Source organism: Euleptes europaea, chromosome 2 (genome assembly GCF_029931775.1).
Source record: "Euleptes europaea isolate rEulEur1 chromosome 2, rEulEur1.hap1, whole genome shotgun sequence".
Classification (NCBI taxonomy): Eukaryota; Metazoa; Chordata; class Lepidosauria; order Squamata; family Sphaerodactylidae; genus Euleptes; species Euleptes europaea.
Window position 1 is genome coordinate 82,382,168 of NC_079313.1, and position 23,812 is coordinate 82,405,979.

The following is a 23,812-nucleotide window of genomic DNA, read 5'->3' on the forward strand; positions in this document are numbered from 1 at the left end:
GGGTGCTGTTTTCCTCAAGTCCATCTGCTGAAGAGATGAGCATACATACATAATTCAGTTCCCAACCCTTTGGTGGAAAAGCACAGTGCATATTAAGGGTTCGTATGCACAGCATATTCATTTATGAGTGAGAGGAAGAAGAATTTGAGGTGTGCTTGGTGCCTCTCCAGTGAGACATGGACAGGTCTTCTTTGACGCACACAGATGAAAAACTTCTTCTGTCACATGGTGACAGGGCTTAAACTAGTGTCCATGAGTAAACGGAGTGGGGTCAAAAGATCCAGTGAAAGTCTAAGGTGATCAAAGCACAGAAAATCAAGTTTCTCTTGCCTCTTCCTGACAGAGCTGATGATAATGACACCATGTGGTACACATGTGAAACAGCCAGAATGGCTGCATATTAAACAGGTGTCAACAAAGAGTTGCTTGTGGTGAAGCTGTGGGGGGCACCGTCACCCCATACCCAGGGGAACAAGATGGTGTGAATGCCTGCCACCACACCTGAGTGTTAAGAAATTCAAAGATGTTTCTTACTATGTCTGAAAGCTGGGGGAGGGGAAGAAATCCCACACTTCTGTGCTCCCAAAAAACGGGTCCTTTCCCCATCTGAGCGGGAGTGTCATTTCCTATGACCACTGCCAACTTGTGATTGGAACAGAACAAAGTAAACAGATCCACACACCCATCTCAGTTGGGTATTCACCACTGTGTTAAGGGTCTAGTGTTCCAGTTTCTTGGTTTAAGCTGGAGTATAGGAAGGACACATTCTTCTAAACTCACAAAATTCTTGATGCCACAAGGAAGGAAAGACTGTAATAAATCTTATTGTATCTGTCACCACTTTGAACTGGTGTACTTTAACGCAATAGAAACATTCCTTTTTATGTTATGTCAGGAGCGTTTGTGATCTTCAGAGTGGCAAAAACCAATATAATGACTGGCCGTTGAAAATGAAAACCTTTGGTAATTCCACTTGTGGAAAGAAAGCTGAGACATACCACATGTGCTCAACAACAAGTTGGATCCTTGTGCCACCTCCAAAACCCACCTTTCCCTCTTGGGGGGGGGGGGGAACTCTCTGTCCATCACTGACAGAAATAAGAAAAAGAAAACCAGAACTTCATTAACACTCACAGGAACAAATATCCTCTAAAATCATGACAATCAGCCATGCAGGAAATACATCCAGGAAGCTGCTGGCATGTTCCAAGTTCCTCTTGTTGGTTTCACTGTTGAGACCTGAACTACAAGGCATACATAGGAAGCTATGGAAAAAATGGCCGAGGCTTCCTCAGGTGATGGAATAAGAATTTTTTGCAGAATTTCTCCCACATCCCACTGCCTCATGTCTCCTGGGAGAGGCTGAGAAAGTCCTGCTTTGGTGCCAAATGGAGTCTGCCTGGAGAAATGCTCTCAAACCGTCAGCTTAGCCTTCCTTCTTCAGATGGCAACATGTGGTCAAGGTTCATTTTGCCACTCAATGACGTCGTGAAATCCTATCAAGCAAGTATACAGGATGGGGAATAGGAGGAAAAGGAGATTTTGCAGTACCATCCAACTGCCACCCATTTGCTGGCGCAGAGTACCAAATGTCAGGGTTGCCCTGTTTCTGTGCCTCCGAGAATACAAGATTCCAGTGGGAAGATTATAACTGCTTCCTAGCCTTTGTGAGACAGGCTCAACAAGGATGCCACCACTGGTCAATCCTGCTGTGGCTGCCATACCTCGTCTTCCCCCAGTTCTACATTGTGCTGCTCAGTAGCTTCCTTGCACTCCAGAGCTTCACAGTCCAGTCACTGGAGAATAAAGACAGAAAGGTGAGAACGTGAAGCTTGCAGAGTGGGAAGTAAAACATTGTACAGGTTGGGGGGGAAAGAAATCCAGAGTAGTAATGGCTCAGCAATGGACCTAACCTGCTCCCACCATCTCTACCCCCCTGCAATGTCCAAGGGCATCATGATGCTCCCCTCAAACCAGTTCCCTTATGGATAGTGATATACAAAGAATTCCACATGCTGCAAAATGGGATACTTTTGGCTCCATCTCATGGAGCCTGCACCTTTCACTGGGTCCCCACTGATCCTTACATCCCAGTTCTAAACAGATTTTTGGGGGGTTGGTGGGGAAAATAAGTTCCTCTAATTTCAAGGGACACGGATTCCAAGCTAAATGTTCAGCCTTACTAATTAAAATAAGCTGGCAAGTCAGGAAGATAAATGAACTGGGTTTTCAACAGCCACCTGAGAAGTGGGCTGTGGAGTGGTGTCTCCCTTGGAAAAGGGCACCCCCTAAAGGGAAAGAAAAGCAAGTAAGCATTGCATACCGTTAAGAAGCAGCTGAGATCAGCTTGTAGAGGGGAGGGGTGTAGGGGGGAGAAAAAGAGGGGGAGGGAGAACACAGCAAGAAAGAGTGAGCAGGACAGCAGAGAAGACAGGAGGGAGGTCAAGGCAGACTGGTAGCACGGCCCTTGATGGCAAGGACGCGTCGTGGAAGGCAGGGGGTGAGCCCAGGCACGTAATTCCATAACTTTACCCGGCAGTCACTGCGGCACATAGAAACAGAGAGAGAAAGAGAGGAAGACAGAAAAGGAAAAAAGAAACACGGTCGGAAAAGAGGAGCTAAGAGACTCCGTAAGAGGGGAAGTGAGTGATGTGTTCTAGGCTGCCCTACCAGAGATGGCCACTGTGCCAAGACTTTGCTGCTTGCTAGCGTTCCATCCCTAGCTCTGCCAGAATCTCTAGGTGACAATGGCAGATTATCAAACATTGCTGTATCTCCACTCTCAATCTGTGATTACTACAATAAGCCACTCTACCTCTCAAGGGAGGTATGCTCAGGTACTCCCTGCTCGGTCATGGTTGGTGCCATTGCTTTAGAAAAGAACCTCTTGTAGGGGTGGTTCCAGCAATCTTCCTTATACTTCACTGCACAAACAATGAACAGAACTAAAAAGTGCAGGATCTCACAGGAGTCAGAAGGAGCCTCTAAAATAATGAATTACCACAAAAAGACGTTGCTGGGTTTGAAGGAGGCAAAGCCAGTTGTTTTGGCAGATCCCACAGTGCTGAGATGAACACAGCTGTACTGTGGGAAGGGCTCAAGGAACACGGCAATAACAAAAGCAATGCCTCTCTATGGCACTCCCCTCAAGGAGGGCCTGCAACCAGCCCAAGGAGCCTTTGTTACCTTGAACAGTTAACTTCCTGAGATGGAATGGAGTGGGGCAAAGAGTTCAGGGTCTTCTTGTGGGGCAAGGAGGACTCCAGCCCCACACACTCACCTGGATGCTGTGAATATGTGCTTCGAATTGGTGCAGATGGCATTGATGGGACTGTCGTGCCCCTTAATGTCCCCAACAGGAGTGAAGTTGTCAACATTCCAGACCTTCACCGTCCCACCACGGCAGGCACTCAGCAACATGGGCCGGCTGGGCACAAAGGCCAAGGCACAAACCCAATCTTTGTGCGCATTGGGGATTTGCTGGAAACGGGACAGAATTAACAGAGTTAGCAAAGGCCTGTTGTCACACAGAACATTCCCTTTAAAAAGGCCACTGAGGGAGGGGGTTAAGATACACATAAGAGCGAAGGCTGGAAACCAAACAAGAACAAGATGTCTATATACCGATACCCATTGTAGGATCTATGCTCTGACATTTGGGAGGACTGTACAACAGGGGTGTGATTGACCTCTGAGGTAATTTTAAAAATTAAACTCAGAAATAAGTCTACAAAAACGCTGGGCCCAGGCGCTTACCGTCAGTGAGGTCACTGGCACTGCTAATAACAACAGCACACCCACATGCCACACAGCACCTACAACCGTAACTCACAAATGCTGGGGGAGGCAGGATAGCATTTTCCCAGGAACAGAATGTTGTGTGTTTGGAAAACATAATTGCAACAGAACTGCTTACTGGAAGAAAGATAGTTAGATCTTTGAGCAACAAGGAACCATCTCAAAAGGCCTCCAGAGATCCAGGGTTCTGGTCTCTGTCCTAAGAGCCATTAGCCTAATTTGACTAAATTGACTAATTTGATCAATCCAATAGCAGATAGAAAATGCTTGCAGGTAACACAAGTGCTGTTGCATATCTGGAATATCTGTGCCGTGCAACTGAACACCACCACCTTATCATTGGTGGCCTTTTGGCTGACTGAAACAATTTTGAGAAAGCCATTCTCAAAGCAAGTGATTCTCTGGCCCCTGCTCCACAAATGGAATTTAGGCAGCACCTGCCTGTCAGCATCTTCAGCACAGTGTGCTCCACACAAGATGCTAGACGAAACATCTCTTCCTCTCCCGGCCTTTGCCCCTCTCCCCATTCACCCACCCTGGACCCCATTCAGCCACTCTCGCCCTCCATACCTGGATGAGCTCCTGCTGCTCTAGGTCCCATTTTTTGATGCCGTTGTCCCTGGAGCCACTGAAGAGAACATCTCCCTGAATCGCCAGGCATTCAATGCCATCGTAATGTGGGGGTTCAAAGTTGTGGGTGGGGCCAACGTTCCCACCGACACCTTCCGCAATTTCAAACATCTGCAAGAAAAGAGATCACAGGTCAAAACACACTCTCCTGTAACAGCTGTAGTAAGCCTTAGGCTCAGTGCCCATCCCTGCCAAAGGAGGGATAGTACACATTAACACATGAAATTGCCTCATACTGAATCAGACCCTTGGTCCATCAAAGTCAGTATTGTCCACTCAGACCAGCAGCGGCTCTCCAGGGTTTCAGGCAGAGGTCTTTCACATCACCTACCAGCCTAGTCCCTTTAACTGGAGTTGCCGGGGATTGAACCTGGGACCTTCTGCATGCCAAGCAGATGCTCTACCACTGAGCCACAGCCCCTCCTCATACTAGAACCGTGTTGTTGAACCTATGGCACGCGTGTCAAGTCCGGCACGCCGAGCCCTCTCTGTGGGCACGCGTGTGGGGGGGGGGGCTTTGAAGGGAGCGCAGAGCCGTTCAAAGCCACCACCCCTTCCCTGGTCTCCCCGTGCCCCACCCCCCTTGCCGAGCTGGGAGGAAACTTCAGTATTCAGGTTAAATTGGCGTGTTGGCACTTTGCGATAAATAAGTGGGCAGTTTGGGCACTCGGTCTCTAAAAGGTTCGCCATAACTGTACTAGAGCAATGGAGCCCACAGGCAGCACTCTCCTCCTACACACACCCCACTGCCAAGAAAGGAAGGTATGTTACCAGGAACAAAAACATCTAGAGACAGAAATGTGGATTAGCAGGAACTGGATTTGTGGCCACTTGCATCATGCTTGGGCTAGTTCCAGGATAGTTTATAGAAAGGGGTGTGGGAAAACTGAACCCCAGTCACCAGCCCTCTTCAACTATAAATGATGGTGACATCGTTATGGTTAATGCATAGTTCCCTCTGTTTTCCAATCTATTCTCAAAGAATAGTCAGTTATCTATCAATAAATGATAGCTGTGGGACTCAGTAAGGTGTAAACAGCTGATGGATTTGCCCCATACCATACGCCTTTTAGGGCAGCTCTGTTCCTCTTTTATTTAAGAAGCAGAATAGAGACAGAAAGGATGGATTTCAGCTCCAAGGACCGACACAAACCATCAGTTTTATTTCATCAGAACCAGACTAGACACACGCTGGGCAGAGAGAGAAATGTTTCTGTGGTGGCACCTCCTCCTGTTGGGTACTCCTTCTCCACTGTTGCTCACCTGACACTTAGATTTTCTAGATGAAATCTGTTTGCTCAGGCATTTTGTTAATTTTTTTAAAACTGATTTTCTGTTGACTTTTGTTGGCTTTTGGTTAGCTATAAACTTTCAATTAGAGATTTTCACACAGTAAATTATGGATTTTAGTGTGATTTTAATTGCTGAACTTTCTGGCATTGTGCAAACTGCCTTTGGCTAAAAGCAACTGTAGGAGGGTTTAAAAAAAAAAAAGCAAACAATATGTCCATTAATGTAAATTAATAAACTGAAAAAATACATAACATATGACACCAGAATAACTCAGATATTTATGAGACCTAGGGTTGCCAGCTCCGGGTTGGGAATTACCTGGAGATTTGGGGAGGACAGGGTTTGGGGAGGGGAGGGACTTCAATGCCATACAGTCCAATTGCCAAAGAGGCCATTTTATCCAGGGGAACTGATCTCTATCACCTGGAGAGCAGTTGTAATAGTGGGAGATCTCTAGCCACCACCTGGAGGTTGGCAACCCTAATGAGACCCATGAAGACCTCAAGGGCTCTCATTAGGATAGAAGATCCTTTCTACACCTTGACTGAAATAAAAGACATCCAGCTAGAAGTAGAATTTTTTATTGGACCACAGACTGACTCTGTTAGTCAGATTAATAGGGTCGCCATGAGTCGGAAGCGACTTGACGGCACTTAACACACACACACAGACTGACTGTAAAGGTGTTTTTAAGATACTGTAGAAACATCATTCTAATACCATACCACTGATAGCATTCTGAAAAACCTACTGCCCAAGAGAGGACAGGAGGTGGGGTGGCAAAGAAAAACACATAATGAAGTGCTCTTACAAATGCTGCCCAAGGACCCTTCACAAATCGCCTAATACCTTGACATAGTGGTCCTTGGATCCTGTGATGACCAGGTCATGGTTGCTTGCAGTCTGGTTCACCGTGAGGCACATCACAGGCCCAATGTGGCCTGTCAGCTTCCCAATAGGCTGCAGTCTGCCCCCAAAAAGGAAAAGATATGAGAGCCTCACTGCGGGTAAAAGCTCCTATGTAAGACCACATGCTTTTAAAAAATATTATTATACAGTACACCTCCTCTCCTTCCTTTGCTGCAACATGTGCATCCTCTGACACAAAGGGTCCTACAGATATTTGCTAAGCTGGAAACCCCACCTAAACCCCCTCAGTTTGGCTATTTAAAAAGTTTTGGCACAGTCATAGCCTTTTTAAAAATTTGCTTAAAACATTTGTTAGCCGCCTTTCTCTCTTGTGGAACTCAAGGCGGCTTACACTATAAATAAAACATTATGAAAAGCACAATAAAAACAACTATAAAACCCATAAAAGTCACAGACTAAAAACTCCAATTAGGACTGTCAATAATAAAAGCTAAGTCAATCAAAACGCAATCCTAAATAAAAGTGTTTTCAACTGCCTCCTGAAGATTGACAGTGAGGGAGCCAGGCGCATCTCCCTGGGAAAGTTGTTTCATAATTGTGGGGCTGCCATGGAAAAGGCCCTCTCTCACGTACCTTACGAAATGAGCATCTTTAATTGGTGGGACGCTCAGGAGGGCATCTCCAAGTGATCTTAATTTCCAGCCAGGAACATATGGGAGAAGACATACTTTCAGATACCCTGGTCCCAAACCGTGTAGGGCTTTAAAGGACAAAACCAACACCTTAAATTGGGCTAAGGAGCAGATCGGTAGCCAGTGTAATTGCTGTAGCATCGCCATTCTTTTCTGAGGATTCTCTGCCCATTTGTTTCTGGGCATAATTTAAAGTGCTGTTCTTACCTTTAAGTCCTAAAAGGCTTAGGGCCAGGGTATTTGACAACCCCCCTGCTTCCATAATGTCCATCCGGCCAGTTAAGATCTACCTCACTCTCTGTGCCCCCGCCTTCAGAAGTGATGCGGGTGGCAACTTGAGACATGGCTTTTCCAGTAGTGGCACCTTACTTGTTCCCCTTGAGCCTCACAGAGCACCTACATAGCTTTCTACCATCAGGTGCCAGGCCAAAACATTGCAATTCACCCAGGCTTTTGATTAAGACATTGATTTAACACTATTTTACCTCGAAACTGTTGTCTTAAGCTATCTGTGGTCTGTTTTTAATATCTATGTTTTTATGCTGGGCTGAAGCTTTTTTATGCTGGATTTTCATTAATATTTTAATTTAATGTTTTGTTCTCATTATTTTTATTTTGAAAAATACCCCAGGCAGGTTCTGGGAGAGGCAGCATAAAACAATTCTAAACAAATAAATACGTTGAAAATAGGTTGGGATTATGGGGGCAGGCCACTTTTCTCCTTTTTAATGAAACGCCTAGGCAGGAAGCATGTTTCTGCTGCTCTCTCATTCCCGGTCTGTATTGCCCTCCATAAGTTGTTTCTGGATTCCCCCAATAAATCTAGTTTTGAGTTTGTCCTCTGACCTGTTCAACTCCCAGATGCGGACAGAGTTGCCGGTGGCTGCATAAAGCGTGGTGCCTGTGGGATTGAGCGCAATCTGGTTGATCTGGTGCTCGCCTTGCACACTGGTGATTGTGCGGGTAGTGGTCCCAGCACAGGCATCCCCAGAAATCACTTGGCCCGATGACCTAATGCACAGAGAACGAGAGATTGAAATAGAAAGACAGCAGCTTGAATGGGACACCATCTGGATGAAACTGCACATGGGCAGAGACAGTCCAGTGGGCTCACAAGGAGAACTTCAAACCCTTTCCTTCTAGCTTGAAGGGCAATACTAACAGACTGAAATGAAGATTCGTGCAAATGTTAAAGGCAGCGAGATGATGCGGTAAGGTAGGGATTTGGAGATGTAGCTGTCTAGCTGGTGTTTAGGGAAAAGGACTGCACATTGTGGGAGAGCCAAGTAATCATCTGACAATGCAGAAAACAAATGGCAAAGCACTGCTACACCAGACTGGGAGCCAGTGTAGTCATAATGCTACCCAAAGGCTACCCATGGTTTAGCTATTAGGGATGGATTGTAAGGTTACATGTTGAATTCTCCATGCCTACCTTAACCATGGTTTGGCATAATGTATAATCAACATTACTGAAGAGTTTAAAGACCATGTAAAGAACAGGTTTACATTACTAAGTTCAAGTGAACATGAACCAAAAGAACTATGGTTTGAAGCCAGAGATATTATCAAGGAAGAATGTGCACAGACTATTCCTGTAGCCAAAATAAATGAAAAGCCTTGATGGATGACTAATGAAACTCTTAACATTGCTAAACATATACAAAAAGCAAAAGTAAAAGGTGACAGAAACAGAGTCAGAAGGCTAAATACAGCGTTCCAGTTACTAGCACATAGAGACAAAGAGAACTATTATAATAACCATTGTAAGGAAATAGAAGACAGTAACAAAAAAGGAAAAACAAGAGATCTGTTCCACAAAATCCAAGAAATCAAAGGGAAATTTAAAGCATGGTCAAGTATGCTGAAAGATCAGAATGGAAATACATTAACTGAACAGGACAAAATGCAGAAAATAAGGGACCAATAAACTGAAAGGAGAGATGAAAGGATGACAGATTCCTTCAAAGAAGAAATTTTTGAAGAAGAACCCAGAGTTTTAGAAAGTGAAGTGAAAGCTGCACTGAGAGCAATCGGGAGAAACAAATCACCAGGAGTGCATGGAAAACAAAACAATGGCACACAGAATGGAAATGCTCAATTTACATTCCAGTTCTGAAAAAGGAGACACCAAAGACTGCAGCAACTATCGGACCATTGCATTTATTTCTCATATGAGTAAAATGATGCTCAAAATCTTACAACAAAGACTGTTACCATATTTGGAATAAGAAATGCCAGATGTTCAAGCTAGATTCAGAAAAGGAAGAGGCCCTAGAGATTATATTGCAAATTTATTTTGGTTACTGGAGTCTACAAAATAATTTCAGAAGAAAATCAGCTTGTTGGTTCTTGTAGGTTATCCGGGCTGTGTGACCGTGGTCTTGGTATTTTCTTTCCTGACGTTTCGCCAGCAGCTGTGGCAGGCATCTTCAGAGGAGTAACACTGAAGGACAGTGTTGTATTGATCATGAAAAATTATGGTTAGTTTTAAAAGAAATAGAGATGCCACAACAACTGATTATTCTGATGTGCAACCTAGAATCTGGACAAGAGGCCACTGTTAGAACAGAATATGAAGAAACGGAATGGTTTCCAGTTGGCAAAGGTGTCAAAGATATATTTCTCTTCAATCTATACGCAGAACATACCATAAGGAGAGCTGGATTCGATTTAGATGAAGGTGGGGTGAAAATTGGTGGAAGGAACATTAGCAATTTGAGATAAGCAGATGATACCACATTACTGGCAGAAAACAGTGAAAACTTGTAACTACTGATGAAGGTTAAAGCAGAAAGTGCCAAAGTAGGATTACAGCTAAACATCAAGAAGACAAAAGTAATAACTATTGGGGAATTACACAACTTTAAGACAGCTGATGAATTAATTTAAATTGTTCAAGATTTTCTATTCCTTGACTCCATCATCAACCAAAAAAGAAACTACAACCAAGAAATCAGATATTGAGACTGGGAAGGGTAGTCATGAAGGAGCTAGAAAAGATTCTTAAGTGTAAGGATGTGTTGCTGGTGACCAAGATCAAGATAATTCATACCATAGTATTCCCTGTTACTATGTATGGGTGTGAAAATTGGACAATGAAGAAAGCTGACAGGAAGAAAGTAGATTCCTTTGAAATGTGGTGTTGCAGGAGCATTTTACAGATACTGTTGACCACCAAAAAGACAAATAAGGGGGTTGTAGATCAAATCAAAAGAGCCCCGTGTCACAGAGTGGTAAGCTGCAGTACTGCAGTCCCAGCTCTGCTCACGACCTGAGTTCGATCCCAACGGAAGTTGGTTTCAGGTAGCAGGCTCAAGGTTGACTCAGCCTTCCATCCTTTCAAGGTCAGTAAAATGAGTACCCAGCTTGCTGGGGGTAAAGGGAAGATGACTGGGGAAGGCACTGGCAAACCACACCGTAAACAAAGTCTGCCTAGTAATCGTCGGGATGTGACGTCACCCCATGGGTCAGGAATGATCTGGTGCTTGCACAGGGGACCTTTACCTTTTTTTAGATCAAATCAAGCCTGAACTGACCCTAGAAGCTAAAATGACTAAACTGAGGCTATCATATTTTGGTCATATTATGAGAAGACAAGAGTAATTGAAAAAGTAATAACATTAGGAAAAGTTGAAGGAAGCAGGAAAAGAGGAAAACCCACCATGAGATAGATTGACTCAATAAAGAAAGCCATGGCCCTCAGTTTTCAGGACCTGAACAAGGCTGTTAATGACAGGATGTTTTCGAGGTCATTAACTCATAGGGTCGCCATAAGTCGGAAGTGATTTGACAGAACTTATACACACATAACCATTGATAATTATCACTGAGGGAGCTTGAAACTCCTGTTCAGAAACTCAACATGGTCATATTAAAACTTGGAGAGCTTCTGACTACTTACGTGAGGGTGCGAATGCACTTTGTAGAGTCCCGGATGTCCCACACTTTGATGTATGAGGTAGAGACTGTGAATACCAGGCCAGAGTGGCTGCTGTATTTTATGGAGACCACATTGTTTGGATGTCCTTTCAAAGAGGCAATTTCCTGGCCAGTCACTAAGTTCCACATTTTGCAGCTCCGATCTTAAGAAACAAGGGAATACTTAAATTATGCCAGTGCTGATCCTTATAGTAGGCAACAAGATATCTCAACAGGAATGCTAGGAATGCTCATTTGTCTAATGTGTTTGTAAAATGTGAACACACAGTATTTCAGATGGAAAACAATTATTTTAATTCAATCATTAGGCCCCAGAAACATAACTATTACATTTGAACATTCTAACAGATGCATATGTGTGGCATTAAGATGCTTTTAAATATGATGCCATCATATCAGTGCAACCACAAGAAAACACTTGTCAGCAACCCTCACATATGGGCTACACTAAGGCTATTGGGAGCAACCTGTCTTCTTTCACAAACATACCTTTGGATCCAGTGAACAGCAATTCATCAGTGGCATCCAGGCACAGAACAGGCTTGGTGTGACCTTCTGCCACAGAGATGCATTGCAGTGGGGCTGTGCGGGCACCCCTGGAACCGCCCACTGGATTAATGATGCCCCTTGCATGGGAGAAAGAGACAATTACTGAGAGAGGAACTTCTGCAGCTGGAGCAACCAGATTTCCTGAGAGAGGCCTATCATGCAACCGGGAATTCACACAGCTTAGGAGGCATGGCCTGCTAGGAGCCCAACCCACAGCAAGCATCAAGAAAAAGAAAGGCAGGCAGGTGCATGCAACATCAGGCTGAAGAACAGCTCAGACCATTCGGGGCACAACCTTCAGCAATATTAAGGGAGAGGTTTAATGTTCTACACTGGATTTATACCAGTTTGCAAATTGATCCAGTCACTCTGAGGTATACACTGAGCAAAGGAATTCTTTCCCTACACTGATATCAATTGTTCTGAGCTGTTATATTTTCAATTGCTATTTTGCTTCTGAAAGGCTAATGCAAACCTATTTTCTCCATTCAAGGTCAGGATGCAATTTAACTAACATGCTTTTGTCTGTACTCTCAGGTATCCTCCCTGTACCCTAGACAGAGCTCCATCTTCTGTGGTGCATGAAATAAGGGCACCACCCAGTGGACAGCAAGGAACTATTTCCTTCCAGGTCTATTTTTTCTCCAGCAATAAGTAATACGTTTTCTGATTTGAATACAAAGCCCAGAGAATAAAACAATTTGCCTAGAGGTCACACTGGAGTAAGTAAGAACTGGCATCATAAAGGCAAAACATCCAAAGGAATTTAAAAGGCATTTGGAGCCTAGGCATGATGGACCCTCAGCCGGTAATGCTTAGTTTGCTGCTGGCTTTCAGCATACGGACCTAAAGGCACAGGCTAACCAAGTGCATACCTTCACTTCTGAGTCCTCCCAGCAAAAGACAATCAGCCCTGGCAGTGGATTGAGCTTTCTGCTGGAAAATGCAAGCATCACACAGCTTTACTGGCTGAGAAGCCTCTGAAGGTTATTCATGAAGGCTATTTATGGCTACTAGTAAAAATGGATACTAGACATGATGCATACCTATTCTCTCCAGGATCAGAGGAGAATGCCTGTTACATTAGGTGCTGTGGAACACAGGCAGGATAATGCTGCTGCAGTCGTCTTGTTTGTGGGCTTCCTAGAGGCACCACTGTGCGAACAGACTGCTGGACTTGCTGGACCTTGGTCTGATCCAGCATGGCCTTTCTTATGTTCTTAAGGTTCATTGCAATGGGAGGGAGTGAAATACAGACCACAGCTTCTCAAAACAACTGCTGTAGGATCCTATCAGATGCCAGCAAGATGATGCTCATCATCATCCCTCTCTCTGTGTGTGTACATGTATGTGTGTGCCTGATGTGGATTTTGCTAAACCTGCAGCACTGACCAGGCAAAAGCCCCTAAGCTCAATCAGTCTTTCAAAACACAAACATCTCTTGGATCATGAATAGAGCTCGAGCATTTTACAAATTCTGCAGATTTCTGTGCCTGTCTTTTGGACACCAATCCTTGGGCTACCATGAATATCCACCACTAGCTTGCTTGAAGATGCATTCATGCACTTGGAAGTCAGAAAGGTGTTCTGATTAGGATGCTTTGCTTCAACAATGCCAGCTGAATGATGCTATTAGAGAGATTTAAACCAAGCAGGAAATGACACTTAGAAACAAAGCCCATTAGCAGTAAAATAAAGGATTGGAATATAACTATTTCTGAGTCCAGAATGGGAGTAATGACCCTGATGCAGCAACAGTGCAAACTGAGGTGCGAGGAGATAAGCATCTTCTCAGCACTACAAACTGTCAAGAAGAATGTTCTTTAGAAAACCTGCACAAATCCAGGCAATATGGGAACAGCAGCTGCTGTCAGCCCTTAACACAAAAAAGCCACCTACCAAGCTCTGCCTTCTTCACAAATTATGCAAACTTCCTGGCTGTATTTAGCTAATTCTCATGGTGAGGCAGAGCTAAAAACAGAGAAGCTCTGCCTCTATGCCTCTTCCCCTTTACACGGTAAAATCTGAACTTTGTTTTACATTTGAACTAAGCAGAAGAAGGGAAAGCCATTTCTGTCCAGCACACGGTGGGTAGCCATGTTAGTCTGTCTGTAGCAGTAGAAAAGAGCAAGAGTTTAGTAGCACCTTAAAGACTAACAACATTACTGGCAGGGTATGAGCTTTCGTGAGCCACAGCTCACTTCTTCAGATACAGCTAGAACGTGAGTCCATCTATCCTTAAGTAGAGAAGGATAGATGTGTCACTCTTCTCTACCTAAGGATAAATGGACTCTCATTCTAGCTGTATGTAAAGAAGTGAGCTGTGGCTCACGAAAGCTCATACCCGGCCAGAAATTGTTAGTCTTTAAGGTGCTACTGGATTCTGTCTAGCAAAGTACAGCTTTAGCATAAGACCCAGGGAACAGAATGATTTGTGTGGTCTATTATTCTGCACTCAGACATTCCCAAATTCTGCTACCAGAATAGTCACAATATGAGTCTAGAATGCATTATGAAAACTGTATAACCTACCTCATAGGGTTGTTATGAGGATAAAATGGAGGAGAGGAGAACAATGTAAGCTGCTTTGGGTCCCCACATTGGGGAGAAAGGCAGGGTATAAATGAAATAAATAAATAATGAAAACTAGTAAAATATGCCTGCATTCAGTCTGTATAATGAAAAATAAGGATTAAAGATGGGGATTAGACTTTTAGATTTAAATATTACATTGGGAAGGTGACCTAGGCCTGTGGGGGAGATCCGAAAGGGCACCGCAAACACTAAAGTGCGTGGAAGCAGGCCTGCCAAAGACTTAAAAAATTCAGGAAGATGCAAATTGTGAAGAAGTTCTTGACCATCATGAAGCTGGAGCTGCTTCGAAATTTTCCAGTCCTTTTCCATTGCCATAAGGCCTACTCATGATTCTAAAATACATGCCACCATTCAAAAGCCAGATTCATTCCCACACTATTACCCCAGGCTTAGGAGCTAACAATATGCATAGATAGGAACTACTCAGATTGTTAGGTCCTAATCCTAAATAGTATTAAAGTATGTAACAGCAGGTGATGTGGCTGGCCCAGGCCAACCAACATGCAATTTCACCGTCCCGGGAAACAGGCTTTCAGAGCGGCAGTGCTAATGTGGTGTCCTAACTATGCAGGCAGGGATTGCTGACATTATCCTTGAGAAGTGTGGGAGCAAGCACAGGACAAAAAACAAGCATGTTGTGCCAGGTGGCCTAGGTGGTGAGCCTGATGGAACATTCTATTAGCCACCTGGAAAGACAAATCAGGCACTCAGCAAACAGAAGCGGCACAAGGAAAGAAACACCACACTGGGTTTGGTTGCATGCAGGTTTTCTATGCAGGGAAGGGGAGGAATAAGAAAGAGGAAGGCAAGAAGAGTTACATAATAAATAGTAAGTTTTATACCTCAGCACCTCCGAGACAGAGGAGTCACTGTCATCAGACCTAGGGACAGAAAATTAGCAGGATTATGGGTAATTAAAACCAGGAGAAGGAAAGGCGGCAGCAAAGTCAGAAAAGGGGAAGGTGGTTATTGCATCCAAGCTAGCAGGGCAGACAGGGGACAGCAGACCACAGACAGAAAGGGCTCAGGAGCAAAGGAGGAAGGAGCAGAAACCTTCGTGCACTAACCATTTCACCACTTAGGAAGCTTATCTTCTCAGCCTTAAGGACCAGAAACTTGCTTTTTAAAAAAAACAGACAAGAGATTCCTGGGATCCTGAAGTTTGCATGTCATCCAAATTCTTTCGCACACTTGGCTCTTGGGCAGAATCAGAGCCTACAAACAATCCTGGGAGAGCCTAGGCAGGGCTTCTGGGGGGTGGGCACTGGGCGGTCTGTTTCTAAGCAACATCTGCTGCAGCTCCCGTGCCTCACTTAAGCAATGCCATGGACATGCTGGTCATTCTGCAGAAGACATGGCGGAGACTGCCCCTGCTAGTTGGGTCTTTGAGCAGGTGCTTGTAAGCTACCGTGCCGATTCCTTTAAGCTCAAGGGGGCTTCTGTTACAGACATCCACTGTTCTCATTAAAGATGCAGCAACTACGCAACAGCTGTTCTACCGAGGAGACACTGTCAGGAAGTGCTCTGGACAAAAAGACTGGACAGATTCAAAAGCAAAAAAGCCGGTGTTTGGAAGGCCAGGACCCACGTGGCCCTTTTTATGGACTGACACAGGTCACCTGCACACAGGTTACTTGCCCCAACATGGATGTTATTAGGAAGTGGGTTTTTTCCTGCTTCCCCACAGCACTGTGATGCGTCCATGCACCTCTCAGCTTTTCCCTGTCCTTCCTGTGATCTTTCCCAAGTCTGTTTTGCAGCAATGTAAGATCACAGCAATGCAACCATGGGAAAAGTCCAGATTTTCTGAGTGACACTCATATCCCCACCATTTTCTCTGCCCCAGTTGTCCAGGGCCATTTCCCCTCTGCCACTGGAAGGCATTTAAAAAAAAAAGCCAGCTGAATATCATTATAGTGTTATAATGTTGTAACAATCTGTCACGTTCTCTGAATCCCCAGTTTTATATTTTAAAGTAAGCCACTAGCCTTTTTCACTGTGATGATATGCCTTTCCACTTGTATCTCTGCAACAAGGGCTAGAAATACACACACACACACACACACGTATAAATAAAAAAGCTTGGAATTTAGAGACCTGGCAGGCAGATTGCTATTACATTATAGTCTACTGCCAGTAAAAACAAAACAAAAAAGGAACTCAGAAAAGCCTCTGGTGGTATGGGAATGGCAAGTGCTGGAAAACTGCAGGGAAACCTGCCATATGGAAACCCTGTCGCTGCTGTGCTGAATTGGCAGCCGCAGCAACAGTGGGAAAACCACGCTAGCCCATCTCCTTGCGGAAAACACCATGGTGTTAAGTAACTGGAAGCACTGAGCTGCTCAAAGTTCTCTACTTGCTATGCTGGAAAAGGCAGAACAACCTCTCCCCGCCCCAGGCAATGTTAAAATTTGAGCAGAAAGACCACCAGACAGTCTGCAGACAGGATCTTCCCACTTCTCCATCAATAAACCCTGTTTCTGATGTACATGGGAAGAGGGGCAACAGGAAGGCTCCTGGAGTTTTTTAGCCATAAGTTCTGACAAAGGCAACTGCCCTGGGAGGAGGCCTAAGTTCAGATGCTTTTCTGAGACTGTGGCTTGAAATGCTAAGAACATATTTCTAGGAGTTAAGCCCCTTTGAATAAAATGGGGCTTACTTCTGAGCAGACCTGCTCCCTGTGTCACTCAGGCTCTTTCCATATTCCATGTAACCTTACATCTCATTATCTAAGCTGGTGGCACAGGCAAACAGTTACCTCCAGGACAAATGGGGACAAGTGTAATATTATATACTACCAAAGGCTGAGAAAACATGAAGCTTTAGTACCAGGCAGAAAGCAGGATGTAATTGGAAAATATGTGCACTCATATGGTGCTGCAGCAGTGTTTACGTTGGCACCTCTGTTGCCACATCCTGATGCCCTCCAGTATGGGTACCGTCCTTTCCCCCATCAATAGCAATAGCTGGAGTCCTTCCTCTGCCCCGTCATGTGAGCTACTGCTGCCAGTAGCTGTAACCTATCACTGCCAATTTCACCACTGTCGTCAGCGCTGGGATGGCATCCTCCCCTAGTCTCACAACCTTCAGGTTGATTTTAATGGTTGCTAGGTCCCATTGGCCGACTGAGACACCACCACAATTTTTAGTTATTATTTCTCTGATTGAATGGATTTTAGCAGTTATATACATAATAAAACTGCTAAAATCCATTCAATCAGAGAAATAATAACTAAAAATTGTGGTGGTGTCTCAGTCGTGTCTTAGCATATTTTTATTATATGTATTTATTACCAATCCAGAATTTTATTAACCTTCTATTTCCTTTACTAAGTTACATGTGGTATCCTTGACATCTTTGTAATGGCCTATGGCTAAATGCAAATAAAACCATTCATTCATTCCCTAGTCTCACAATTGGTCTTACTTGTCCAGTGCTGAGCCCTGGCTCTGGTTGCTGGTGAGGCGGGAGAAGACGTTGCGGTCATTGCGTGGCCTGCTGGGAGGAGATGAGGGGGGAGTGAATCCAACATCTGGAGTCCTGGGTGAGAAAGAAAGATGCAAAGGGTTGCACTGACAGCAGACTCATTCTGTCCCTGGGCCTTCCAGCGCCTGTGCGCTCCTGGTACTATCAGATTCTACATCATCAAGTCATTCACTCCTGCATCGATGGCAAAATGGAAGCATAGCTGTCAAATGATCTTGCACTTGCACACACCCACCTGATGGGCTGGCCCCGGTCATAGGACTTCCTCCTTGTAAGGGGTGATGTGTCTGAGCCGCGGGATTGCCTAGGGCTGGAGGAAGAGTTGGTTAGTTTCCAGGGAAAGGCTCCCTTGTTTCGAACATTATCTGTGTGGTTCTCAGAGCAGATGCCACTATTTTGCAGGGCACAGAGTTTAATCACAGATAATCCCTTGTATGAAAGTGCCTTAGTATCAAAATCTCTTAGTTTGTACACAACAGGAAGAAGGCATGGGTAGATAACTTTGCATGGGCAGAAAGAATGCAGTCTACCACATCTTTATCTTACCCGATGAGCTCAGAATGGCGTGCATGCATCTTCTCTCATTCACTTCATCCATACACCAAGGTTGTAAGGTAGGCTGGTTTGAGAGAGAATGACTGCCCCAAATATGCTCCGCTTCATGGTTGAGTGGGGGATTTGAACCCAGGACTGCCCACTCTCCATACAACGCTCTACACATTACACTGCAATGGTTCTCTCATCTAGGTAATCCTCTAAGTGAATTATACAATGGTATGGACCCTTGGAGGAAGGTACCATGTGGTAGTTGCTAAATATTGGAAGTGACTCTCATTACCAGTCCTCACATGTGACTGAAAACATTATTTCAGCACTCCTGGTCTTCACATAGCAGCCAGGATGGATGTTTTAGCCTGACTTTGTTCCTGCCCATTCCCATGGCTGATGGTCACTAGTACAGACTATGCTGTTCATATCCCGTTTGTACATTCGCTGCAGCAACAAAAACCTGAGTAGTACTCCCTACTGTGCAGTAAACCCCATATAGGAAGCTGACATCTGAGAGAGGCCTGCAGAAAACTTGGGGGAAATTATATTAGTTTGAGCCATAATTTAAATACAACACTAGCTGAAGTAAAAAAAAGACTCATCCAGGCGACTTTGAATTCACAGTGTCTCGTTTAAACTGGGCAACTACCCATGTACAACAGCTATCTGCAGCACATTGCACCGCTGCTCTGCATAGGTAGCAGCCCTGTTTAAACAAGATGCTGTCTGAGTGCAAAGACCCATGAGGGAGTGCTTTTGCCTCCTTCAGCATCAGGTTTAAGTCAGGATTGAGAGCCAATAAAGAAGGGCGTATGGGATCAGAAATCACTCATCTTGCTCTTCTGTAATTAAGACTTTGCCAGCAAAGGAGGGTGTTGACTCTGGCCCCAGGACCATGCACTGTTCTCTGCTGCCTCTATGCCTACAGCCTCTCTACCTCAACGTAAAGAAGCCACTTGGGTGTCAAGAGGATTGGTCAAATACTGCCTGAAGAAGTGGCTGTGAGGTGTATCTAAACAAAATAAAAGCACTGGATCTCAGTCTCCCAAGCCAATAGCCACCCACTCTCCAGTCAGTCAAACAGGGCCTACACTACTGCAACTTACAATGTGCTCCCTCGAGTGGGCAGGCTGATGGTGCGAGAAACCTTCTCCTTGTAGTAAGCATCATGTATGGAAAAGCCAACTCCATCCTCTTTGATCTCCATGAGAGAGGCCAATGACTTAGTGATGTTCTTGGTGGAGATATCCAGCATGGGCCCCAGGCACTCTGCAGACACAGCCTTCATCTGGCCAGACAGCTTGGGCTCTCCCTAAAACAAAGATCAGGAGGAATGAGCCCCTTCCAAAGGCAGAATGATATCAAAGCTATTCCTAGACTGCCAGTACAGATGGGACCCAGAACCGGAAAACTAGCACTTCTCGGTCAGTTTTCTCTTTCTCAGTCTGTAAATCTAGCATCTGGGCAGTCTTGGTAAAATGAAATCACCTGCTCCAGTTCTGAATTTAGTATGGAAAACAAAAGAGTCCTAATAATGTTGCTTTACCTCCATCCCACTGGATTTCAAGTGGGCCAGTATAGGAGGTAGTAATTTGAGTGGCTGCTCCAATGAGGCAGAGAAATGAGTGGAAGAGGCACATCAGGGCTTTGTTTTAATTTCCTTTGTTGAATTTACCGGAGCAGAATAGTAATGCAATAACATCTGGATTTAAAGCACTGACTCTAGTTGGCAAAATTCAGTATAAAGATTTTATCTAGGCTCAAATAAAAACTGGGGAAGCCAATGTCAAAACATGAGGCTCCCCACTCATGGCATAAGAATGGAGCTGGACTAGCTGGCTCTGATGGAAACTAAAAACAGTGGAGAAAACTCTGCTCTGAGCCTGAAAGGAAGGGGAAGGAGACAGATTATAGATTGACTACGTTTGAAAGAAGGCTTTTCTTTCCCCCCACTTCCTTGTGGAGGCATTTTTTTCTGCATGCCTAGAATTATATTTTAAATGGCTCCGGGCAGTAGGTTTCTTTAAAAAATGACTCACTATAAATCTGATCACATGAGTGCCTTCATCAAAATGTTCAGCCTTGTGAGAATGGTGGCTTTTCTTGCAAGCAATAGTTTATATATGCAGATCTGCAGTGCAGATCTGCAGCTCTTTGCACCTACATCCTGTCTAGAGCCATGTTTTTCAGACTGAGGCTTTCAACTTACTCTGCACTTGAAGTCATCCTGACTGGCAGAGCCCTTCATGGAAAAAGACTGGGAAAAACTGTAGAAAACACAAAAAAGAATATGGAGCACACAATTTTTGAGTAAGAAGCACAGTAGGAAGCCCAGCTTCCAACCCATGATCCCTCACTGTAAAGTCTTGGCCCCATAGTCAGGACTAGTCATCTTCACTCCTGCATGGGGGTATCTTTATCTCTGTATTCATCAGAGAGAGAAAAGCCCATGGAAGAATGAAACAGGGCTTAAACTGACTTTTTTGGGTGCTTTTATTGATCAACAGGTTTAATTTTCACCTTTTCATAGCCAATGCAGGGCAGGGGAGATTGGGCAGTACCCATTTGCCCAGGGGGCACACTTACCTCCCTTCTGAGGCCAAGCTGAACTCAGAGATTTCCTCATCTGTACTGGCATAGCCATTTTCTGCATAAAGCAAAACATATGTTCAGATCACATTCACTGGCACATGGGCAGGGCCTTTGCCAGCTAGGCAGTTATTACAGAGTGTTGCTCATGGGTCCGTCTAGCTCAGTCTGGCAGCATCTCTCTAGGGTTTCAGGCAGAGAAAGGTATTCACCAACACCTGTTACCTGAGAGCCTTTAACTGGATATGGCAGTAACAGAACCTGGGGTCCTTCAGTGTGCAAGCCATGTGCTCTACCACTGAGTCACAGCTTTTTCCTGGATAATTAAGTGGACCTCTGATCCTCCCCAAAGAGTAAAAGGGATTGACTCCACATTCCCACCTTGCTGGACATTGTGGATGAGTGCCTGAAGCTCGGGATGAGATTCTGCCTTCTCCCGCAGGGCATCCAGGATGTGGTGATTCTGGGAGGAGCCAGTCACATCTGTTTGTCTCAAGCGTCCTTCCAGAAGTCGTATCTGAGCTTCCTTTTGGGCCACCTGCAAGCTCTGTGTGAAGACACCAAAGGCCCTCAGTGAAGGTTTTCTAGAGCTGGACAAGAACTGGGGGGTGGAGGAAGGGTTCTAGACTCAACCTCTTCACCAGTTTTGTGCTGAACCATGCACAGTGCCCTGAAGACCAGGATTTTTTAATGGGTTCTTTTTATATTCCAGTTCATGATTTCATGATACAGATAGGCTGTTCTTCAACCTTAACTTAGTTTAGCCCTGAGATTTTAATTTCTCAGTAAAGCTTATTGTTACACAAAAACACAGAATTTTCAGAGAGTTCTGGCCCAGATACAGAGGCTTTCTAATCCCTGAAAATACACCCCCATCCCAATGTTAAGTCCAATAGACTTGTCAAAAAACAATTATATCCTATTTTTGATATTTGAAAAGACTGTTCTGTTTCTCAGTCATTAAGCTGTGACTTAATGACCTCTTGATCCATACAAAGGGTTAGTCCTGTTGACCTACCTTGTCTATGGAGGCCTTGAGGAAATTATCCAGCAGTAGTCGTGCTTCAGCCAGAGAACAAGAGCTGATCACCACAGAGGTGTCAGTAGAATCCAGTTCTTCCTAAGAAGAAGAAAATATCCATGGAAGAAGGGAAGGTATTATGAAAGGGTCTGGAGAAGGAAAGGAACACTTTGCTGCCCAAGATATTGGGTTGACTGCTCCGTGTTCAAGAGGTAACTTTTCAGATTAGCTTGAAGCACGTGCACTGCAGACTAATCAGAGGACTTGTCTCGTAGAGATCTTGCAGAATACCAAATTCATGTACACTGTTAAATTCTGGCATGGATAACTAGCTATCCCATCTTTAAATAATGCCCAGTCCTACGGTGTCCTCAGAGAGGTGTGAAATGCCTAACTGTTAAAGCAAAGTTCCAAGAAATTCTGCGATTCACAGACTTATTTCAAGTGTCTGTTTTACATCTCGATAGATAGAGAGAGATAGAGAGAGAGAGAGAGAGAGAGAGATAGAGAGAGAGAGAGAGAGAGAGAGAGAGAGAGATATTTTAATTTGCTAAATCCAGAAAATATTAATCTTCCTGAACCACTAAATGCAGCCTGTTACATCCTGTTACAATCATGCTAGGAAAAGTTGAAGGCAGCAGGAAAAGAGGAAGACCCGCCTAATTTCTGGCCCTAGTGTTTTTAATTGAGTGTACACTTTATAATAAACAATATCAGTATTTTGCATAAATTTGCAGCTCAACTTTTAGGTTCTCTGTCTTGCTAAGGTTGCGTTCCCCCCCCTTTTTGTTAATTCCAAAGAGGAAGACCCGACAAGAGATGGATTGACTCTATAAAGGAAGCCACAGCCCTCAATCTGCAAGACCTGAGCAAGGCTGTTAAAGATAGGACGTTTTGGAGGACACTGATTCATAGGGTCGCCATGAGTCGGAAGTGACTTGACGGCACTTAACACACATAATATCAGAGCATCTAAACAAAGGAGCCAGCCTCCAAAACCTCCTTCTCTAACCCAGCCTCCAAAACCTTAATCTGCTGCCCTCCCAAACTGTTCACTGTTCCCAGACGTGGCCCACCTTGGTCTCTTCAATCTGCATGATAGTGGCTTGGCAGTCAGAGATGCTGTCATTGATGTAGTCAATGTTGGCTGCCAGCACCTCAATCTCCTCATTCAGCTCCTGAAGTCCCTTCTGCTCTTCGGGGTTCTCTGTCAGCAGTTTCTCCCTCTTCCCCAGAAGCATTTCTTGCATCAGGGACAGTTCCTCGCGTTTCTGAAATGGAAAGAAAGCAAGTGGAATTTTTATCCTCAGCCAGTTTTATGCGAATTCCTGCCTAAGCTCAGTTAGTTGCCGCGATGGGAGCTGCACAAGCCTCTTTCACCTTGATGAGCCGTTCCATATCTGATTCCAGGTTGATGACAGTCATCCTCTGCATGACAATATCAAAGACACGCCGCTCCAGAGACTGCCACTTCAAGCGGGCTGTCTTACTGAAGGTCTGGTTTGCTCCTTTCTTTGCAAACTTCTTTCTGCAGAAGACAATCATGTAGTAATCAAAACCAAATAGGATAATCACACCATCACTCTAAACACCCTGGGTTATGTCATCCCAAGCACTCCTGGTGCATAGAACTGGCCCCAGGAGCCTCATTGTACACTACCAATTAAACGAAGGCACAGAAAAGAATGCACAGAAGCCAACCACCTAAGATGTCTGGCTTCAATTGAAGGAATTTACTTCATTCTACCAAAGGTGCTTTTATACACTCTAGGAAGACTTCTCTAAATTTTGACCAAA

The 23,812-nt window shown here is 44.6% G+C and overlaps 1 protein-coding gene across 3 annotated transcripts in view; it reads right to left on the bottom strand.

Moving 5' to 3' along the window:
• Positions 1–1,696: 1,696 nt before the first annotated feature.
• The window catches only part of KIF21B (kinesin family member 21B), an 80,825-nt gene continuing 58,709 nt past the window's right edge, over positions 1,697–23,812 (bottom strand). Inside the window, exons 19-36 of one of the 3 annotated variants that reach the window (XM_056844302.1) lie at positions 23,396–23,543; positions 23,092–23,286; positions 22,013–22,114; positions 21,376–21,541; positions 20,992–21,052; positions 20,615–20,672; positions 19,512–19,717; positions 18,092–18,166; positions 17,797–17,910; positions 15,212–15,250; positions 11,715–11,851; positions 11,188–11,368; positions 8,130–8,294; positions 6,571–6,688; positions 4,369–4,539; positions 3,281–3,480; positions 2,324–2,542; positions 1,697–1,796 (exon numbers count right to left, since the gene is read on the bottom strand). In XM_056844302.1, the coding sequence (XP_056700280.1) occupies positions 2,443–2,542; positions 3,281–3,480; positions 4,369–4,539; positions 6,571–6,688; positions 8,130–8,294; positions 11,188–11,368; positions 11,715–11,851; positions 15,212–15,250; positions 17,797–17,910; positions 18,092–18,166; positions 19,512–19,717; positions 20,615–20,672; positions 20,992–21,052; positions 21,376–21,541; positions 22,013–22,114; positions 23,092–23,286; positions 23,396–23,543 (2,236 nt within the window). In that variant the 3' untranslated portion in view covers positions 1,697–1,796; positions 2,324–2,442. The remainder of the gene's footprint in view (positions 1,797–2,323; positions 2,543–3,280; positions 3,481–4,368; positions 4,540–6,570; positions 6,689–8,129; positions 8,295–11,187; positions 11,369–11,714; positions 11,852–15,211; positions 15,251–17,796; positions 17,911–18,091; positions 18,167–19,511; positions 19,718–20,614; positions 20,673–20,991; positions 21,053–21,375; positions 21,542–22,012; positions 22,115–23,091; positions 23,287–23,395; positions 23,544–23,812) is intronic. The other 2 variants (XM_056844303.1, XM_056844304.1) reach the window with 2 other exon arrangements.